The 19,105-nt window shown below is 41.5% G+C and overlaps 1 protein-coding gene across 1 annotated transcript; it reads right to left on the bottom strand.

Moving 5' to 3' along the window:
• Nucleotides 1-880: 880 nt before the first annotated feature.
• Nucleotides 881-17,589, bottom strand: kdm5ba (lysine demethylase 5Ba). The gene is made up of 27 exons (XM_069677920.1): nucleotides 17,319-17,589; nucleotides 13,149-13,226; nucleotides 12,521-12,643; nucleotides 12,249-12,419; nucleotides 11,186-11,311; nucleotides 10,910-11,003; nucleotides 10,710-10,816; nucleotides 10,395-10,553; nucleotides 10,127-10,246; nucleotides 8,502-8,660; nucleotides 8,087-8,268; nucleotides 7,816-7,978; nucleotides 7,502-7,621; nucleotides 7,001-7,195; nucleotides 6,662-6,843; nucleotides 6,286-6,410; nucleotides 6,032-6,182; nucleotides 5,752-5,872; nucleotides 5,224-5,579; nucleotides 4,630-4,768; nucleotides 4,343-4,522; nucleotides 4,104-4,262; nucleotides 2,968-3,387; nucleotides 2,736-2,820; nucleotides 2,454-2,641; nucleotides 2,087-2,350; nucleotides 881-1,957 (listed from the first exon to the last, which is right to left on the bottom strand). Exons 1-27 carry the CDS (start codon nucleotides 17,469-17,471, stop codon nucleotides 1,820-1,822), a joined length of 4,458 nt encoding a protein of 1,485 aa, XP_069534021.1. The 5' UTR covers nucleotides 17,472-17,589; the 3' UTR covers nucleotides 881-1,819.
• Between the last annotated feature and the right edge of the window lie 1,516 nt (nucleotides 17,590-19,105).

The following is a 19,105-nucleotide window of genomic DNA, read 5'->3' as shown; positions in this document are numbered from 1 at the left end:
CTTAAAAAGCACTGCGGTCTTGGTTGCTTTGAGTGGGAAAAAGTTTCTTTTGCTGGATCCATTATATTTTAATATTCTGTAAAAATAAGAGAGGTGATGAATTGTTTGTTTTTCTGTTGATTATTAGTAGAATTTAAATAATCCCTGTAAAGTTTGTGAAGGAAAACTGGCTTTACTAATATTTTATTATCAAGGAGGTGATTTCAACACTTATAATGAACCTTTTTTATAGACGCAAAGTATTCTATCAGCTCACACAAAACATGATTTTAGTTTGTCGTGGACTCTACTGGAAATCTTTAAACATGAGTTTGCTGATGGGCAGGTGCCTGAAAAACTTACATGAAATCCTCGTCTTTAGGTTTAGAAAATGAAATTATAAATACATTAAGAAATAATGGTACAGTTTGAGCAATTAAACTACACTACATGTTGGTCTGGCCAAATATATCAGGAGCTAAATTTTAATATACTACTTTTTTTGTTATTCCTGTTTGTAACTGTATTTACTGAAACGATTTGCATTTCCCCAGATGTTGAGTATTAAGTGTCTTTCAGATGATTTGAGTAAATCAGTTCCCCTTTTACAGTTTAAATCACAACCGCGCTCTGTTTGTGTAGATCGTTACAAATGAGACACATTTCCTTACACCACAGCTGAATGCCTTCTGGATGGTTTTTTTCATACAAAACGTCTCTTGAATTTTCATATTTTTTTCCTAAACCATTTCAAAAATGTGCAAACATTTGTACCAAATTCGAAGGTTGTATGAATTGACAGTGTGAGGCAGCTACATTAATGGCCGTCCATCGCTTCCATTACTGCAGTACACTCAGGCATCATTGAAGCAGTCGTATTGAAGAGTCCAGACACATGGGAACAAACATTTTTATTTTATAATGCAAACTGCAACATATGAATTATATTATTTACCCAAAGGAGCAGAAAAAGGTCATATATCCAAGGCAAAAAAAAAATCACACTGTTTGTGTTAAATCTAAATCCAACACGATATTTTCATCCTAAACCATAAAGGGAAAATCCACACAAAATGTACATTCCTTTGATGTCGGACAGTTCATCCTCATTTTGTGAACGTAATCAAGTCTCACCCATCGCCAGTAACAAGGGATTCAGGCCTGAAGGCAGGCAGACTTTATATCAAAGTCAGTGATTCTTTTAAGGGAAACAGGCAAATAATCAGGTGCAAACTTAAGCACGTGTTAGATCACAGAGTCACTGCTCTCTGCCCTCTGATTTAAGTTAAAATCTGTTCACAAATATTGAACTGAACTGTGTAATATCATAGGATTCATAAAGTGAGTTCAAGGGTTTTCGCTTCTATCAAAGACTTTCTAAGCACAAATATAGCTCAGGAGAAAACTGAACCTTAATTAATCAGTTCAGTTATTGCTTAGATAAATAATATTTACTCTACAAGAGAAAGATCAGTTTCACATTGTTCAGATGCATGTAAAAAAAAGCAGTTCTAAAATGTGATGTCAAATTGACTTTTTTTTTTGGTTGAAAAATCCCTGCACTGTTCTGGAAACAGTTTGCCATTTTGTACACCTGCAGCAAGTCTTGGAAAGTTTCAGAAAGGATTAGTTGATTGGCTGGGAAAAAAAACAGCCATGTGACGAAAACAGTGACAGAAGTCTTTTGTGAGTCTGGAAAAACAGTAAATAGCACCATGTTCACTAAGGGCAAGCCAGAAGGTAAAGGGGAGGAGCCACGGGACACACAGAGTTCAGGTGTGCGCGTAAGTGCTGAGGCCTGCAACAAAACAGCTGATCCTTCAAAGTCACTTTTTGGTCTTCATTCTCCTCGGTCGTAGTCTGGCTGTGTGCAGCTTATGCAAATATAGTCCTCCTTCTCTGCTCGCTCAGCAGACAGTCCTACACAGACCTGATGGAACCACTGATTGCAGCTGCCGTCGCATTGGACCCAGTTTACCTGCAAAACAGCGAGACGAGAGAAGATTCTAACATGTTGCATTTCCCTTACTGAATATGTGCATTGTAAATCTGAACAAAACAAATCATAATTTTAACTCTTAGTATCGTAGAGCAATATGACACACACCTCGTCACCCTCTGGCTCTCTGCACCACGGTGCAGCACACAGCGAGTAGTCCTCCTCTGAGTCTGAAGGAGCGGGGTCCGACGCCATGTGTGTGGGAGAACAACTCCTCTTGGTTTCTTCACTCCTCTCTTTGCTCTTCTTCGACTTCTTCTTGCGGCTCTTCTTGGCCTTCTCGCTGTGCTGAGAGTCAGAGCTGTCCTTCCGTCGCTTGGTCCTTTTGCTCTGACCGTTCACCGCCTCCTTTTTCAGACTGGACACGCCATTCTGTGTTGAGACACAAATATAACAGTACATACAGCAAACAGAAGTGAGTCACTATATCAAGTGTGATTGAGAATAAAAAGTTTACTCTTGTTTTGGTGGTTACCTTTTTGTGGTTGGGGCTCCCTCTCTGAGACTGTTGCTCCTGGTCCGAGTCGTTCTCACTGGGGGGGCTACGTGGGGCCCGGGGGGCCAGTTTGTACAGCAGGTATCTGTACAGCTGCTCGGTTTCAGGCAAAGTGACCTGCAGGAGGAAGCCCTCCACCATCAGCTCCTCCAGCTCAGGGCTGAGACCTGTGATAAATATGATGAGCAACAGAGAGTTTAGAGATGAAAGAAAGAGTAAAAACGTGCAGAGATACAAAGTGTTTGAAGGTTTCACACTGACCTTGAAGTGGAACAGTCTGGTGCTCTGTGTAGAAAAGTGAACCATTTCTTTCCTGAGGAAGATGAGGAGACACTCCAACTTTCCCCTGAGACAAAGAACAGTTAACTTCAGCATGCTTGGTGTTGAAAACGGCGTCTAGCTAATGTCATACACAAGCTGTGATGGTGAATAATATCACAAAGCAGAAACAAAGAGCATCATCTTTGAGTTTAGACACATTTTTTCCACTGACCGTCTTTGACACTCTCTCCAGCACTCCCTCGGTGCAGGCCTGCTGAACTCGGTGCTGCCATCGCACCGTCCTCTCAATGAGGAAGCGCAGCGCGTCCCCTTCTGGGAGTCGAACCCGGATCCTCTGCAGAGAAGCCAACAGGGGCAGGACCTTGTCCAGAGGGGGTTTCCTCGATCGCTGGCAAAGCGGGCAGAGCCAGGCGCGGCCGTACTCGAGCTCTGCTGTTGTCGTAACGCAGCCGCAGTGGAAAACTTCTCGACAGAGCTCGCACTGCGCCATGTCACCCGAGGGGGCCTTTTGGCAAACGCAAACATTAAGTGCACTACAGTTCTCAGCGGGAAGGAGCTTTGACTCGTTTGAAGCGCGCAGAGCCAACAAGATCTCCATCTCCCTCTGGTGGACCTCAGCGAGCGTGGCCATCTGTGGAGGAAGAACATTTAATTTAATTTATAAAGCAGCCAGATAACGTCTCATGGCGCCTTGCGGTCCTGCAGTGGGCCTCTCAGACAGATCTTACTACAAGGCCACGAGCATGTTGTGGATACAGAGTAAATGTGTCTGAGAGGCAGAGTGAAAACAAGGTCAATCATTTACTCTTTTCATTGTTACATTGTACTTCTGTTCTGTCTGCAATATTTCAGTCTCATGTTAAAGTATGATTTTCCTCTTAGGATTTCCAATGTCATGTTTGCCTCTGACCCTATGACACCTTAAAAAACAGGAAACACAGAGAGCAGAGGTGCTGAGGATAACCTGGAATGTCGGTCTTAAAACAATCCGGGAGAAATATGCCGAATAGTGAAATGGTCAAATAATGAAAGAATGTATTCTTAAGGGATTTTTGTGAATACTTTGAGCCGCTCGGTTAAGTCTGACAGTCTCACTTCAGTGCGATGCTTTTAAATGCTGCCAAAGGGCAACTTCACCTGCATAAAGCAACAAAAGTCTTAAGTTGGATTTCCGATAGTCTGGTTTCTTGCAGATCAACAGATTAAATAGTTGAGACAAGATGAAACAAGCATTTCCAGTCATGAAAAACCCAATAAGGACAATCTGTTTTTGCGACCTAAATTATACTGCAACACAACTGTGCCTGTTTCTGTAGGAAAAAACAGAAATAGTTCAGCTACACTCACCGCAGAGGCGGAGTCCTTGCTCTCAGACAGAGCTCTCTCCACGTCACACAGAGACTCCAGTTTTGTTGAAGATTTCTTACTGATCTGTGCAGCTTCTTTTGCTTTCTTTGATCTCGACTTCTGATGCCCGGCCCCGACGTCACATCTCGGGCACAGCACCTGTAAAACATACAAGCAAACGTGTTGATTTATTTGTCCTGAGATATTTGAGATGAGCTCACCTTTTAATGTTTGTTTACCTCAAGGAGAGAGAAAGGGGAGTTTTTCAGTAGGAATGTCTTTGCAGCGCTCTCCTTCCACGTCTGAATGTCGCTCACGAGAGCTTCCAGTCGACTCAGCGGGTCGAACCTCACTGGGATTCCTTCCGCTCTGAGAACCAGCTCAGAGAGGCTGTCCAGCACGGGGATACGTCCACCGAGCTGCAAGCACGCACACACACAACACATAACTCAACCATCTCCCACCTTCTCTGAATAACTGTTTAGTGCTGAGAACATTCAGCGTGGCCTCATTGAAGTATATTTACCTGGAGTGCTTCGGCTTCATGCAGCCACTTCCTGGCCTTGGTGACGACGTCCTTCAGCTGCAGACAGTTTGGCAGATACGCAGGGATGTTTTCTACTTCCTGTAGAGCAGCGTCAAGGGTCTCCATGCTGTGATATGGCCTGTGCATGGACATGAGCTTCAGTAAACACGGTGTACATGTTCAGATTTGATCGGTCAGTCTCTTTCCTGTTTTATGTGTTTAGGATGTATTATTTGTATCTAATAGATGAGTCAATCTAATGTCATGAGGTGTGTGCGCTGGCAGAGTGTGGTGCTGCAGTTTGTGGTGTCTGTGGACTCATTAGCAGGCTGAGCACTGTCACAACACCATGATCCTCTTTATCCAGCATGGACCAGCTCTGCAGACTTGGCACATTTCGCTCTGCACGGTCTGAAGCTAAAGCTGATTTCAGGTTTTCCCTTTACATGTGAGCCCACTAGTGAAGAAAGCTGTATATTCACTGTTAAGAAGTAATACATGTAGTACAGTAGTGTAGTGTATGATTCGATAGGAACAGCTGGGTTGTGGCACAGAAAAATATACAAGTAGTGAAAGCTGGCCCAGCGTCCTCACCTGGCTTCCATGAGGCCGAGCACCCGCTCTTCCCACTGCTCCGAAACAGTCAGCAGCTCCTGCAGGCGAGCCATGGCTCTCTCCACAGAGCTGTGAGGGGCCAGGCCCACGCCCTGGTCTATCAGCCTCCTCATGGTGTCCAGACAGAGGCTCTCTGGCCGGCTGCTGGCCTGCTGCACGGCCTCGAGCCAGCGGGCCTGCTCCAGTCTCTCCCTCAGCAGGGGCAGCTGAGGCAGCTCCACATCCAGGCCCAGGCTCACGTCCAGCAGCTCCTGCAGCTCCAGCGGGCTGGGCGAGTCGTCGGACAGGAGACGATCACTGCGCTGCTGGAAGTCATCCACCCGGGTCAGCAGGTCCTGCAGGTCACATTATACAGGCCTTTAGGGACTTCATAACGAGTTTGTGTTTGGGACGTGTGATTGAGCCTAGCTTTGTCTTTGACTTATAAATTCAACTTTAATTACATTTAAGATTCAGGAAGTTAGAAATATTGTACAATTGAAGTTAATACATTTAATCAAAACTAACCTTCAGTAAAGGGGCCTGTCTGATGTTGCACGGCAGGCTGTCAAACTGTCGGACAAACGACCTCAGCTCCTCCACGGTCAACTCGTTGTGGTTTTGAGACTTTCCTCCTCCAGAGCGATACCTGAAACACACAGAAAGTCCTCAACTGAGCTACAGAAGCAAGATCACTTAACAAGTCCATCATTGAATGTATTATGAGGCAACAACATGATTCATATGGAAGTCATAATTTAAATTTTAGCCAAGTTAAAACCACACTAGAAGAGAAAACGTGTATTACCTCGTCTGCCTCTTCCCGTTGAGAAGCTGTTGAGCCATCGCAGCGACTTTATCAGCCTCTGAGGCGATTATGCGAAGCTGATCCAGGAGGCCGGTTTGTGGGAAGGCCTTTGTTTCTGCCTGCTCTCCAAGGCTGTGAAGCTCTTCCAAGCCTGACAGGAAACAAGTAGAAATAATAAGAAATTATAAAATACCAAACAGTGGAATGAGTGGATTTCTTTGGAGGCAACAATTTTAATTTTATTCTTTTCTCACTTCTTCTCTTGCTTCCTTTGTTCTCCAGGATGTCCTGCACATTGCAGAGCCAGTCTTTATAGGACTCTGCACGCAGCGTCACTGATGCCATCATGGGAAACAGCTCATCCAGTGTAAACTTGTAACTGCAGGGAAAGACACAACAAGGCTCAGTTAAATGTACTTTTTAATCCTATTTAATGCTTATAATGTACATTTCTAAAACATACTATGGATGGGGAACTGGAAATCAAAACGCTGTCAAGCATTTGTGCACTTTTTGCACAAAAAACCTGATGCAAACAGCCGTCTAAAGAGGTGGCTTAGCTGCAGATGCAATGATTTATTATAGTAGTAAAAAGAGTATATTCAGTTGTTGTGGTTACTGGATACTCACTGGAGTGTAAGGTTGCTATGGGGACAGGAGCAGAGGTCCTGGGCGTGGTACAGACAAGCCGTCTTGCCAGGACTGCAGGCACAGGTGATGCCAGACAGGTAGCAGGTGGTCCGACACTTGCAGCACTGCCGCTCCTCGTCTGGGAGCACCTCATAATCAACTTGTCGAGATTGCACCACGCCCTGGGGAAACGCACTCGCAGTCATTAGAGGCTCAGAGGCCACAGAGGAACGTAATGAGACAGATGTGCAGACATATAAAATACGCTCATCTGAAGCATCTATTATGTACAGAAAAACTTGAACACAACAGTGCACTTTTGAGAGAAGACCTTCTCACCATCTTTTTAATCTTCACTCTCAGTTCTTCCTCCTCTCGGACCATGACCGTCATCTCCTTCTGCACTGCAGACGCCAAGTCCACGTCCATCGTGTCGGCTTTATAGGCCATGTTACAAACCATCTCGTCATGGGAGAAGACACAGTACCTGCTCAGCTGGCGATAGTGGGTCACACAGTTACGGCCAATGGGCATCTGTGGGAAAACAAATGGAAGAGTTCAAGTTAAGAAGAGATGGATCATGAATGAGGCAGATAATCTGGATTAAGCGTCTATAACACTGTTTTTAATCCTGCCAAAAGTACTGCAGGTTATCTACCAAACATACAGTGTTTCACTACCTTTGTCCATTAATTATTATGAGCGCACTTAAAAGGCTACTACTCGGGCAAACTGTGTGAACACCATGACCATGAAAATACAGTCTAATCTGTATTAGAGGGTGGGTCAGCCGACACAAGTATATAAACAATGTGATATTGTAATAAAGGATCATCTTACCCAGTCCATGGTGCAAAAGTTGACAGCTTCAGCGAAGTTGAAACCCTGGTTGAATCCACTGTGGTAAGCTCGGGGGAACGTGATGACAAACTCGCCTGCACACTGGTTGGTGCGATAGATCTAGTTATCAGAAAGAGAAGACACAGGAGTTAAAGGCTGTACGTGTTTAGCAGCCTCTTCTTACTCTTTGTTTGTAAAGAGGATACTCCAACTTGGAGTTTACTTTAGAATTCACTAAGTGGACAAAGTGCTCGCTTTGTTTTAGACGTTTAAGTGTTATGATTAATAAATGAGTGTAACAGTATGCAGGTTACCGGCACGCCGTTGTTCATCAGCGTGTTGGGGTTCATGATGGTGACCAGCTGGTGAAGGAGGTCTGGCTGGGACTCAAACAGTTCAGGTGCCAGATTCTTCATGACCGACTCGAGGTGCTCTGCGGCGTAACCCGGAGCCCCATACCACGTCTTCGGCTCCCCCCTTCACATGAGATTTTAAGAATTTTAAGTCTTGTATTTTCACAAGAAGTGTTGTTGTGTTTGAGTGTAAGAATATGTACGTTGATGTCAGTATAAGAGTGCATTGTACCAGTGAAGGTAGTTTATGGAGTAGCTCCAATGGTCCTCGATATGCCAGCAGAAGGAGGAGAAGCACATGCCCACGTACAGCCAGGGTAACTTCATCCCGCAGATGTCGGCTGTAATGTGAGTCAGCACCGAGGAATCGAGCACCGGCATGTTGTTCAGGTTCCAGCCGCTGCTCAGGTAATGCTGCAGGCGAGAGACACAAGTCAACACTCCACTTACTCAGACACAGCTTTGTCCTGCTGGCATTAGGGAAGTTATCAAAAACTGATCAGAACATAATATCAATGTAAATAACTGCACCTGTGTTGCTTAATTTGGAGTGTTTTTTTAGTTTAAGACACCAAATTATGCCAAAAATGAATTTTTACTGTATAAATATATTAGACGTCTTCTCTAGAACAGCTGACAGATTGTACCTCGTCCTCAGGAGCGACTTCAAAATGGCTGTTCTTCACGGGGAATCCGCTCCCAACATCCTTGGAGGCGATGTCTGCTCCGTACTCCACAGTGACGTCCTCCTCGATGGTGCTGACGAGACGCCAGAACTCCTTCTCCACCAGCTCAGTAGGAACCATCTAAAAAGGCACAAGAAGAAGACATGTAGTGATTTTGTGCTGCATTTACACACATCAAAGTAACAAAGCTAGTTTCGTCTAATAGTTTACACAGTAAAAGAAAGTGTTTTAGGCATCACTGCAACACAATGAAAGCATTATGCTTTCAGGGACTCAGGAAAGGAGTTTGAGACAGAAAAAGTTGTCTGCCTAAGTTCTGTTTTTTTCCAGGGCGAGACCTCTACAGCTTCCCCACTCTCTCGCGCCATGTAGTACGAGTAGACCAACGGTGTTGTGTGTATGTGAGGGAGGGCTGAATAGATCTGATAAGACAAACAGAACTCTCTGGAAGTGTGTTATCAAAGCGTCCTTTGTTAGAGACCAAAGTCATGAAAGTGATGTCACAGAAAGTTCCCAAATCAGCCTCAGGTCTCACAAAATACATTTGCTGTATAAATTAAATCATTTTACATTTTTGTGGCTCTTTGCTTTGAATGAAAACACTTAATTACTTCAGAAACACAACAACAAAGCACTTACTTAAGCATTTGCTTAAATGAGCATCTGGTTAAGCTGAAAATATATGTTCAAATTCTGTATCATCGCAAGGCATCTTCTAATAAACAAATAACCTTAGTTATCATTCACACTGTCCACGCAACCAATTATATTTCCGGTCTTATTTCAGTCTCTAATTCTATAATTCTCAACTCTGTAGGTGGCAGTATCCCTCAACAGCCATACATGTAGACTAGAGATAGACCGATATGGTTTTTTCAGGGCCGATACCGATACCAGTTATTAGTAGCCAAGGAGGCCGATAACCGATATTTGAAGCCGACATTTGCAGTAAAAGTGAAAACATTGGCGTCAAAATTTTGAATAATACAAACTCCAACACTTAACTTTGTTTAAATGCCTTTAAGCATATGCATCAGAGCCAAAATAACCCAGTTTTAAATTGATCTCTTATCGGCCGTCGGATTAAAAAAAAAAAAAAAAAAAAAATGGCCGATGCCGATATGCGTCAAAACGCTGAATATCGGCGCCGATAATCGGTCTATCCCTAATGTAGACTCACTAAATATCATGAAATCAAGTTTTATTTCGAACAAACGTAAAATAAGACGATGAAATGGACCCAATAAGGACATTTTAGTCACTGATTACAGCCTTGCTCTCCTCATCTCTCCTGGCTAAAAAGCCAATATAACTATGAGAGCTTCATTATTAATATTAGACATCTTTATGTCAATATCTAATATATTTGTCCAGTACCACATCTCTTCATCTTTTTGGACTTATATTAGCAATATACAATTCTGCATGTAATCGAGAGAAAGAGCAACCTATTAACTACAGTAAAAATAAAGTATAAACACACTGTACTTAAACCAGTGATGTATTTAAAGTGTAGCTACTAATAAAGACCGGTTCACTACATAAAATGGAAACAAACCACTGAGATATAAGTGATGTAAACTTACATGTACTGGCATGTTGAAATAATCAGACTTGAAGGAATCCGCCATGTCCCCAAAAGCCTGCAGAGTGTAGCTCCGGCTTGCCTGCTCGAAGCCAAAGGCGACAGGAGGTTTGCCACATTCCTGTTGAAAACAAACAGCAGATATATAAAGTTAAAAAAAAGCCATTAAAGTTGTATTTTGTTTATGGATATTGGGCAGGTGATTGCACTCTTCATCCTCATGATGAGCCTGCCGGGTAGGATGTAACTCTCTGGGGTCTGTAGCTCACCTGAGCCAGGCACTTGGGACACCTCCAGTCTCCTTTGGGAACTTCGTGGAGCGGGGGGATCAGACAGAAGATGTGATAGCTGTCGTCACAGCCGTCACACAGCAGCAGGCGGTCCTCTGCACTCCCACTGCCACACACCAGGCACATGTACTGGTCCACCTGAGCAGACACAACAGTTTAGAGCCTTCATTCTGTGCTGTCGATTCTGCTTTTATACGTGTAATTTACAGCACAGTACAACACGACAACATAGTATTGCATTATAATGGAATTATAAGAACGTATGCCAACATTTCTAGGCAAAATAATACTTACTTTGCTAGCTGGAGGTTTGTTTATAGTGTCTGAGAGAGTTTCTTCATAGTCTTTGTGCTCCACAGGTTCTATTGGCTCCGTTTTCACCTCAGTGATCGCCATCCTCACTGAGAGACACACACAAAGTTTAGACTCTCCTATAATGTAACGAACTTCAACCAGACACTTTCCTTAAAAGAAATCTCTTGCTTTGTTCTTACCCGGTTCTGATTTGCCGACATACGTCCCCATCCTCCTCCTGAGATTGGGTCGATTCTCACAGATTTCCCCGGGCTCGGTTTTAACACAGCCTCTCTGTCGGAGTCACAGTGAGAGTCAGAGAGAGAACAGCAGCACTTATACACAGTATAGATTAAGTTCGGCTGATCTAGGGTCTGAAATATGAATACAAACATGTCAACATCTAGATTTAAGAAGACATATTGACACTGGCACAAGGTACAATGCCAGAGAACAGAGGGAGGAATCACACTCACTTCAGATCTCATCCGTTTGGCTCTGCGGGCGATGCTGCAGGTCTCCTGGGGCTGGACAGACTGTCTCTGCGGCAGGTCATGGGGGGTGTACTCCTTATCTTTAGTGTCATTGGTCAAGGTGGCTCTCTGCAGAGAGAAGCAGGTAAATGTGAGGAAAGTTTTCACCACACACTGAACAACAGGGGCTACAAAGGAAAACGAGGATCAACAAAGCCTCTGATTATTTTACCTGCATTAAAGCCAAATTAACAAAACCAACACACACACTAAAGGGAAACTTGTAAGACCATATTTAGCTCCTTGTGTAATGTATGTCCTAACAAGGCTGTATTTTAATAAAATGAAATACCGGAATATTTAAATGAGACACATCAAAGTACCAGTACACCCGGCTCCTTCTACCAGTACACACCAAACAGAGGAGAGGCTATTATGAAAGTGTAGAGCTGTGTACAAATCACACAGTTCCACACAATGCTGGAGTTCCTCACATTACAACATGGCATCAGCATCCTGTTGGACCAAGGTTAAATTCTAATCAACAATTGCATTTAAAAGAAAATCATAAATCTTTGAGCAATGTGATACAGAAACACAAAGATTCTTATGTATCTGCTAAATGAACGGCTCATCATCTGTTTTATGATTTGCATAAATGTTGTCCTTACTGTACGATTGTTGTGTCAAACCTCTGAAGATAGCGGCACTAACAGCGCCTAGCAAACAAACTCGCCATCTTTGATAAACGTGTCTCACTGCTCCATTAGCGGTGCAGACGCCTCGTTATGAGACCAAACATTAAAAATCTGGCACTGTTCTAGGACGGCCGACATTCGATAAAATCTTTTACTAAACGTCCTCATAATAAAGATTTTCCCAAATAACGTTACTGTCAACTTCAGATCCAGCCCGCACTGTGTAAACAGCAGTAAAGGGTGTAGTTCTGAAAAGGCCATTAAATTGACTCTTAATGCTTCTAATGAAGATAAATGTAACTTTGGGGAACAAGTGAAGCTGCTGCTGCTTTATGGGGGAGAGAAAAAAAAATGATGCCAGGACTTACAGGCAGATTGTCTCCAGTCTGAAACACGTTGTATGGGTAGAGGATCCTCTCATAATGCGCCCGTAGATGAGAGCCAATAGCCTTGCCGGGAGCAAAGCCCATCTTAACGGATATCTTTGTCCATCGGCGCTCTCTGCAGACCGCATCAAAGCCTCCCTCTTCATTCACCAGCTAGGAAAGAGAGGAATTATGCATTTAGTCTGCATGTGTGGAAAGCAGTTTAATATTTATATGTAAATGTGAATATGCATGTTTAAAGTAGCATCATCTACCTTATTCAGCTGGTAAAGATCCAAAATCTTTCTCTCCACGTGAGGGATTTTCAGAGTGCATCCTTGAAGCTCCCAGAATTTTGCGATTTGATCCAGGAAGTTGAGCTTCACTCTGGTCTGAGCCTAAACGCACAGTGAGAGGAGAGTCAATTATGCACATTGAACAATTCATTGTTTTAACACGACCACAGTTACTAAGTAGAAGAAGTTAAATTACATGCAGCCGCTGTCCAGGTGTTTTAAACTGTCCTAAAACCATTTTAGAGAAACAAACTAAATTAATCTCATTTCTTCCGACATGGCTTTTTAAAAAAAGCTAACAGAGTGTAGCACATCAAAACTGTTAACTGTTTGATAAACGTCAGATGATTTGTGGAAGACACATCTCTTAACAAGTTTGACTGAGCAAAATAGTCAGCTTAACAAGATTTATTTTATTTTAAAAAGTTGACATCTTTGAAAATATTTGACATTTGTATTGACTGGGTCAAAATGGATAAGACAGGAACAAGGCAGCAATAATTACATTTTTTACATGCCAGCATTAGTTCCTCCGTTGACAGGGTCTTCTTCTTACCAATGACCTAATTTATACTGTCAAAAATAAAAAACTAATAACAGAATATACCTCAAGCTCATTAAGTCTTTGTATCCGCGGGGTGAACTTCAGTCTCTCAACATCACAGGCAAACGGTGGCTGCCAGTCCTGAGAGAGAAAAAGACAAAACATTTTATTCAACTAAATGACAGCCGATCTCTGATGCAGAAGCATTTGAAACCAACGTTTTGTTTTAGTCTTTAACAAAGAGTACATCATGTTCAACAAGGCCCCCTGTGAATGAAGTGCAGCTTCAGTATACCACCACAACAAGCCTCCTTCGAGTACGACGCTGTAGGCTTTTGTTATAATTTTTGTCAACAAAACCCATTTAAAATGCTAAAAACCAACAATGTGTTCGTCTCGCTCACAATATTTCCAGAGATCCGTTAGTTCAAGTTGAAGACTTGCATCTTTAAAAACAACATTGTGTACTTTAAACATGAAAGAATACAGTTTGAAGAATGTGAAAATATCACAGGTTACCTTTTAAATACAGTTTTTAATATAATCTAACTTTTCTTGACAACTAATGAACAGAATAGTTGAAGTTGTTTCTTTTCACCACTTCGGTGTGATATTTTAACGTCCATCTTCTGATCCTCTTTAAAAGCCTTTAGTTTAAAAGGAGTAAAAGAAAATCACCCTTACTACTCGGACAGTCTGCAGATCAACAAGCGTGCAAATCAGCCATAGACTATTATTAAGGTCAGAATGAGAGGAAGTCATAGTGTGTCGGCGCAGACATGCAAAGATTCTCCTCACTGATAATAAGTTCGATCAACATTAGTAAGTGAATAGTGGAAGAAACATGGTTATAACAGGATTTACATACTTTGCTGTGGTGAATGATGTCATATGAAACACATTTTAAAATGTCTTTAAATGTTTGTCAAAGCCTTCAAATAAAAGTCACTTAAATTTGATCAAATAACATCATTTACACCAGAAACCACAACACCACCACAGAGCTGCCTGTCCCGCTCGAAGGCAAAACAACACAATCTGTGTCACTGACAGACCAAACACTGACTGACTGATATTAATGCACTCGCACGCTGTGTATTAAAACGAACGCACCCACGCCAGATCACACAACTTCCTGCAACACTAGAGAACAACACAGCGACAGTGGTGCTCTGATAGTCAGACAGATAACCTCAGTTACAGCTGGTTTGTCATAAGTGGAAATGTTTCCGAGTGAGAGACAAACAACCTGTGAAAGTGTGTCCTCGAGTGTCATAGAAAGTGTGCGATCCTTGCGGTCATGACCCTGATAGTACCTAGCATTACTCTCATTCTGATGGGAGCCTAAGAGACATTTTTACTAGGAACTCCTAAAATGTTGAATTGCGCTTTTTCTTCAAAGAGTCCAAACAGCAAGAGCGACACCGACAAACAGACAGAAATGATTTATTCTGGAGGGTAAGTATCAACAAGTTCAAACATAATGAACTTGTGTTTTCAGGCAAACTGTAAATGCATTATAATGTTTACACACACACAGAAAATAAATCTATTAATTTAAATGTGTGTTTACCTGCACCTGCCTATACACAACACTGGATGGATGGTTACCTTTCTTTGATTCTGAGCTCAACACCGTGTTTCAGAATAAAGGCAGACCAGCTTACAATTTCAAATTAAAAATCAAACCATTTGGATTTTGAGTTTTGTTCTGAAGTTGCCCTAACCCCTGTCACTTGTGCTACTTTGCAATGAAAAGGGAACCTGCCAAATTAGCATGCAAAATATGTTTACTGATCATGTGACCTGACTCAGCCTGGCCTTGAAACTAGGCTACAGCTCTGGATCCGATTCAAACTTCAAACTGGACGAGCTTTTATTTTCCTTACGAAGATGGAAATGCTGGTCAGAGTGGAGACGACAATAGCTGCATTAGCACGACCTTATCATCTGCATACAAAGCTGGATTAGACCCACAAACGTCCTGGTACAAAAGGAAAAACACTCACTTTGAAACATATGGCACAACATCATCCTCCACACAAAGACTCAGACCACACGAGTTAAGATTACAAGAGCAAATTTTGGTCTGAACACGACTGGCCCTCCAAGTATAAAATGACAAACGTGAGTGGAGAGAAGTTAACCACAAACAGCCTTAAGATATCATTGAAAATCATTTGCATATGTGCTGCTAACATCTACAGTCAAACATGACCTGCGTAGAACCTTGAGGGAAACTCTGACCGCATGCTGTGCACCTAGAAATCACTGATCAAAAACAGGTTTCTGTGCAAAGTCTTCTTACTCTCTGTAAAACTGTGTACATAAGACAAAATGGACACAAAGAAGAGGAGATCTCAGGCTAGATACAGGCCTTCAGGGCCAAAGAGTGCCCTATCTACGCAAAGAAAACAAAACATAAAAGTGACACACTGAAAATTTGCAAGTACAAGTCCACTCTCAAGAGCTCAGATCAACATCACTAAGGATTTACGGTTTTTTATTGGTGTATTTGGCCCACACACCACCCCGGAGCCATGTTTTTGGTCTGAATGTTCACAAGAAACTGCTGGTGCATATCACAGGACTGCAGACAATGGTGCTTACACATTCAGGGGACAAATGATGGAATTTGACCTCAAAAAATGTATTTATTCCCCCCTCATTTTGGGACATCAGAGTCAGTATATGCTCAATATTAGGCACCGAAATTAGAATTGTTTTTGACACACTGCTTTTTATCTTGTGGTGTAACGTTTAGAAAAGGATTAACCTGTATTATAAAATCAGCAATGGCCATCATAAAGATAGATATGAACAACAATCTCTTTTAAGATAAGTGCTGATCAAAACAATGCAGCAAATGGGAAAATCAACAGTTCTCTCAAGTATCCCATGTGAGAATACACACAGAGTATCAGCACTACCTTCTTTTGTTTACATGGGATGTGCTTTTTCAGTGAAGCTGGTTTCCTTTTGGTGCCGCAAACACCAACCAGTCCCCCACCCACCAGTTTTTGGTTAGATTGCAGCCCACCCATCCCGGCCTGTCCTGTTTAATGCAAAACGGACTTTTACAGCCTCCATGTTCTACTGAAGAATAGCCTCATGTTATCTGATGAAAACAATTTCAATCCAGCTACTTCATGTTGTAAAAAGAGGCATTGATAACTTCCAGAAATTAGCGTTAGTCGTGATGATATAATTGATTTCAGTATAATATGTCTACTTTGCATGGACACACCCTTGAATAAGGTTATCTGTCCTCTGCCATCGCAATGCATTAGAAATAAAGTCAATGTGAAATTAAGAAAAATACTGGGAGAATATATCTATTTATCTTCTTTCATCCTGAAAGACTTTATATTGGACTACTATGCCGTCAGGGGGTGTGGATCGTGGTAGAATAATGCTCCAATTAGAAAGAGACATTATCATATAAGACAAGCATCAAAATGTCCCGAGAGATTTGCTTATTATAACGATATAACGTAATTCTGCATGGCTAAATATAACGTTAAATGGCAAACAAATCAATAGACAACTATGTGGGAAAACCAATCCAAGTAGGTTAAAGGCGTAAAGATGATTCAAATGAGATAAAAACAGAGACAGAGTGTCCGTTGTCTCCATAAACAGTGGGTCACCGAGCACGTACGTAGCGTAAGCCATCGTTAGAATAGATGTCAGAACTCTGCAGCTTTTTACACAGGCCTAATCAACGTGAGCTTCGTTACCTCACACTAGCTAAATCCGTCAAATCCAGTCGAGAAAGTTAAAGCTAAACACTTAACTAACTGTTAAAAGGCGGTGGACAAATGACTAGTTTAAATCTCGGTGAGCTATTTCCGTCCTCACAGTCCAGGAAGCGTTTCATTCTGCGCTAACGTAAACAATTTCCATTATTTTTGCATTAGAGGCAAACTTCAGCGTTTGAATTATTTTTAGAAAGCAGGCTCTTTCAACTGAATTGTTAGAATTTATACATCTTTTTGAAGGTTAAAAACTTGACATACTTCCTTTAAGCTTCACTGTCGTTGATGCAAACACAACACAGTCCGAGCTCAGGCTACTAGCTGACAATTCAACTCGCAGCCGCAATCCGCCATGTTGAAACCTGTCTACAAACACAACTTTGCCTGCTAAATAACCAACAGCGGCTGAAGCGAATAAACCGAGCATTGGAGAGAAAAATACTTAAATAACTGTCATAGTTGAAGAAACACTTACCGGCGGCGGTCGGACTTTACAAATGCCAGTTTTCTCTGCAATGGGTCGTATTTTGTTGATGTACGCAAAAGGGTCGGCGAATTCCTCCCAGCTGGGCTCAAAAACAGGGCACTCCGGAGGGGGAATGAACTCATTCAGCTGTGGTTGAGTCATCGTTGCATCTTCGTTATGACTGCAGCTGAAAATTTATCTGAAGGGCTTCCTCAAGCGGAATATGCTCGCTAAGCTATATGAATTCCTGTCTGTTCAGTTCATGTCCACACTCCACTCATTGAACTCAAAGACGAATTATCTAGTTGGAGACGAGAGGGTGACAGCCAGAGACCGTGTACCTCCGCTTGAAAAAGTAGACACTTGCACATTATATAGGATACAGTCATTCATACATAAATTGTGTTTGCATTCATTGTACAAAATCAAACAAACACTGCATTATTGCACATGCTAATGCAGATTGTTTGTATATATAGTTGTTTTTTCTATACTGATACAGATCATGTGCGTGCTAATATCGGTTTGAGGAAGTTAAAATCCTGAAGGACCCTGTTCAGTCATATTAAAAGCCAAAATTAACATTTTAATATACTTTTATACCGTTATTAAAAACCTTGAGTTTAGTTTGCTCTTATAAGTGTAACCCTTTGTGAGCAAAATATGAACTACTTATATAGTTTATTGGTTCCATGGTTTCATCTCAGATGAGCTCTTCCCTGTTAGGTGAGTTTAATATTTTCACCTGTGTGGAACGCGGGTGTACTAAATTCAATCTGTTTACAATTCACAGGATACGTTGCTATTCATTAACCCCGCCCGGCCCAGCCGGAATAATAGACGTATCAGACGTTAGTTGGGCTTTGTCATCGAACACACCCCCTAGATCGTTGCGCGCTGACCGGAACTTCGTTTTTAAATGGTCTAGAGGAGCTCGTTGATTGGTAGAGACTGAAGTCATATGTTGATATTTCAGCTTTTTATGTTTTCATAATTAATATTTCAATCAAACCAGTTCCTCTATAATAAAGAATAACCTTTAATATAAATGTCATATTTTAAAAGTGCAAAACTTCTAATAGCTAAATCATACATTCATACCGTTTTTGTCATATTTCACAGTGTAGGGTTTCTTGCTGAATAGCACAAACAATTAATGTAATATTTCAATATACAATATATCGAAAAATTAAAATATTTGAAGTATTGTACCAGCCATGTTGAAAGAAAAACCCTAAAACATACTTTAAAAAATCTACACACTGCCGGTTTTACATTTTCATTTTAAAGGTGATATTCGGACACATTTATTCGTAAATGTTTGGACGCAAAGCATTTGGTATATTACATTCATATATTAGTTTGCTTTAATCTTTTTTCATAAATTGACCTGGTTTTGTACTTTGTATGGCAGCATCTATTGTGTTTGGTTGACATGGTTGTTAAATATGTCTAAAGGTGGCTACTCTGGTCTTCCTTTGACAAACGTGTTTTTTGTTTATTTACATTTTATTTTCTTATTTATATTATTTGTAAATTTTAAATGTATGAATCCCACGATCTTAAACCACCCTTTCTTACTCAGCAGCAGCAGCGTCTGTATTAGCCTATAAAATGGAAAGAGTATGACACTTGATTTTACTCAAAATAAAAAATACATTCCACATTTGAACACGTACTAAAATTCTGTCTGAAAGTTAAGCCTTCACAATTGTCATCATCAATCTGATGCAAATTTATGACCACTGTAAATAAACTTGATTTGACAGAATCAACATTTTCAGGCTATCATAGAT

Source organism: Semicossyphus pulcher, unplaced genomic scaffold (genome assembly GCF_022749685.1).
Source record: "Semicossyphus pulcher isolate SPU_LCO1_2020_fin unplaced genomic scaffold, fSemPul1.0.p SCAF_3, whole genome shotgun sequence".
Lineage (NCBI taxonomy): Eukaryota > Metazoa > Chordata > Actinopteri > Labriformes > Labridae > Semicossyphus > Semicossyphus pulcher.
This window is presented reverse-complemented; position numbering and strand designations above follow the sequence as displayed.

Bases quoted from the DNA above. Each gene is read 5' to 3' on its own strand.
- kdm5ba (XM_069677920.1), bottom strand. From the start codon at position 17,471: ATGACTCAACCACAGCTGAATGAGTTCATTCCCCCTCCGGAGTGCCCT. The intron at 10,554-10,709 runs GTAAGTATTATT...GTGTCTGCTCAG, and splicing joins ACAAACCTCCAGCTAGCAAA to GTGGACCAGTACATGTGCCT. The intron at 2,642-2,735 runs GTCAGTGTGAAA...TATTTATCACAG, and splicing joins CCAGACTGTTCCACTTCAAG to GTCTCAGCCCTGAGCTGGAG.